Here is a 3,097-nt window from a genome sequence, read left to right on the forward strand (position 1 = left end):
GTGGTCAGTGTGGGTGGACAGTGTACCCAGTGGACAGTGTACCCAGTGGTCAGTGTTGGTGGACAGTGTACCCAGTGGTCAGTGTGGGTGGACAGTGTACCCAGTGGACAGTGTGAGTGTAGCTGAATGTAAAGGCTGCAGGTCTCATTGTGGAAATGACTGACTGATATTCTTCTACCTGTCAGCCCCGTGAGAAAGGCCGGATGCGATTCCATAAGTTGCAGAATGTGGGCATTGCCCTGGATTACCTGAAGCATCGACAGGTAAGAGCTTGGGACCGGAATCAAGGAAATGCTGAGTGTGGGAGGGGTGGGGGGAGGGCAGAGAATGCCCCAGGTCAGGAGACAGATGTTCCCTGTGGGTGAGGGGCATGGGTCAGTACAGTTGGGAGTGTGAAATAGCAGTGACTTGGTGAGGGAAGGCCAGTGGACAGTGGCTCTGTGTGGATTAACAGCGGTCAGAGCGAGTGACCAAAGGATGAAGGGTCAAGTACCAGCCGGCCCAGGCTGATGAGGTCACGGCCCTGTCCCAGCGGGGGTGTATAGCCTGTCCCACTGCGGGGGGGTTACAGCCCTGTCCCACTGGGGGTGTCACAGCCCTGTCCCACTGGGGGTGTCACAGCCCTGTCCCACTGGGGGTCACGACCCTGTCCCACTGGGGATCGGTCACGGCCCTGTTCCACTGGGGGGCAGTCACGGCCCTGTCCCACATTGTGGGGTGGTCACGGCCCTGTCCCACTGGGGGGCAGTCACGGCCCTGTCCCACAAGGGGGAGTGGTCACGGCCCTGTCCCACTGGGGGGCAGTAACGGCCTTGTCCCACTGGGGGTCATGACCCTGTCCAACTGGGGAGGGGTTATGTCCTGTCCCACATGGTGGGGTGGTCACGGCCCTGTCCCACTGGGGAGGGGTTATGCCCTGTCCCACATGGGGGTGACCCGGGTGGAGTGATTTAGTTCCCAGCCGTTTGTTTGATAGCCGTTTCTCTATCCCAGGTTCGGCTTGTCAATATCCGGAATGATGACATTGCAGACGGAAATCCGAAACTGACCCTGGGTCTGATATGGACCATCATCCTTCACTTCCAGGTTAGTCTGTGAGTCTGGGTTTATCAGCTGCGAGTTTGATCCAGACACATTGACTGGGGTGTGGTTACTGTACACACACTGAAAGTGAAACCCTACCCACACCTGCAGGAAAATCTTGTACCCACATCGTTAATCTGCTCAAATTGAACAATCCTTGGATTAGCTTTTAGACCAGCACCACCTCGATTAGAAAATGTGAGGAAGCGACAATTTACAGCACAGAATGTGCCTGTTCACCCTCCTCATTCCTGTGATGGCCCTTTGTAGGAACAGTCCACCTCGAGCCAATGGCCTGCTATTTCCCCAGAGATGGGCGAACATTTTCCCATCAAGATACTGATTTAATTTCCTGTTAAAAATCTCAATTGAATATACCCTGATCACACTCCCAGACAGTCCACACCTGAACTACTGGCTGGGTGAGAAAGTTTCTCTTTGCTCACCATTTCCTTTTCTTACTAATTATCTCAATCCTGTCTGCTTCCTGATCCTTCTACCAGTGGGAGGTTTCCTCCTAACGACTTTGTGCAGAAATCGCATATTTGGAGTTTTGGTGTTTATCCTCACAGCTTTTTAAAACAGGATCAAATTTGCAATTCTTCAGACCCCTGGCACTGCCTTCTACAGGGGTGTGCGATATAAATGCTGGTCGAATCAGCAGCACTGGGGACGGCCCACAAACACATAGAAAGAATGTCTAAGGAATATTTTAGCCAGGGGGTGGAGGGGACCAGGCCTTACCTTTGGTGCTCCTGTGATATTGTACATATTGGGGTACAATTGCTGTACATCCTGCAGTGACTCTGTGTGAGGATTGTTCATCTGTTCTCCCTTCCTGTATCTTGTTGATCTCATGGATTGTCACTATGTTGGGAGCTGTACCCCCAGGAGTTCTGCCACCGCTGGTCTGCTCAAGAAATATTACAGAGTCACAGAATCAGAGAATTATTACAGAATAGAAAGAGACCATTTGGCACATTGTGCCAGCTCTGGTTCTATCCCCGAGTGCTAATCTCTCACACCCGCACCCTTCTCCCACACCCCTGCACACCATTTCTATCCACATAACCATCCAGTGTCCCTCTTCAATGCCTCAATGGATCCTGCCTCCCCAACATTTCCAGGCAGTGCATCCCATTCCCTTACTACTTGTTAAGTGACCATTGTTTGCGGTTTCCATGTGGAGTTGCCATAGCTACGTTGCATTGTTAATGCACCATGCAAGGGATTGCCGCTGATCTACCATTGAGTTCCATCAATCCTGGTCCATGTACTTCACAATCCACACTGGGAGGGGCTTTACACAAAATCCCATGTCACTCTTGGTTTAGAGTGTGTGCTTGCAGCTTTCTTTAGTCTAATGCTGTTTTTATAGGAGCACAGGAACAGGAGTGGGCCTGTCCCACCATTCAATGAGATCATGCTTGATCCATGATCTAACTCCATATACCTACCTGCCTTTGGCCCATATCCCTTTATACCAGTGCTTAACAAACTTAAAAAAACTTTAAAATTATGAGCTGATTCAGCACTCTCTGCCATTTTGTGGAAGAGAGTTCCAAACTTCTGCCACCCTCTGTGTGTCGAAGTGCTTCCTAACATTGCTCCTGAACGGTCAGACTGCCTTCCCCCCCACCCGCTCCCCGCTCCCCCCACCAAACTCAAGTTCTAGAATCCCCAAACAGACAAAATAGTTCATCTTTATCGACTCTGTCTTTTCCTGTTAATTGTTCATTGGATGAGGACGTTGCTGGCTAGGCCAGCATTTATTGCCCATCCTTGATTGCTCAGAGGGTTGTTAATAGACCATATTGCTGTGGGTCTGGAGTCACATGTAGGCCAGACAAGACGACAGATTTCCTTCTCTAAAGAACATTAGTGAACTAAAGAGATAACAAGGTGTAGAGCTGGATGAACACAGCAGGCCAAGCAGCATCAGAGGAGCAGGAAAGCTGACGTTTCGGGCCTAGGCCCTTCTTCAGACAAACATTTTCTGAAGAAGGGTCTAGGC

At 50.7% G+C, this 3,097-nt stretch overlaps 1 protein-coding gene across 1 annotated transcript in view; it reads left to right on the plus strand.

Annotated features, from left to right (window-relative positions):
* LOC125487095 (plectin-like) overlaps positions 1–3,097 on the plus strand; it is a 29,863-nt gene that overhangs the window by 14,353 nt on the left and 12,413 nt on the right. The window contains exons 5-6 of the mRNA XM_048617128.1: positions 186–263; positions 994–1,086. Of these exons, the coding sequence (XP_048473085.1) occupies positions 186–263; positions 994–1,086 (171 nt within the window). The remainder of the gene's footprint in view (positions 1–185; positions 264–993; positions 1,087–3,097) is intronic.

Source organism: Rhincodon typus, chromosome 2 (genome assembly GCF_021869965.1).
Source record: "Rhincodon typus isolate 14 chromosome 2, sRhiTyp1.1, whole genome shotgun sequence".
NCBI classification, from domain to species: domain Eukaryota; kingdom Metazoa; phylum Chordata; class Chondrichthyes; order Orectolobiformes; family Rhincodontidae; genus Rhincodon; species Rhincodon typus.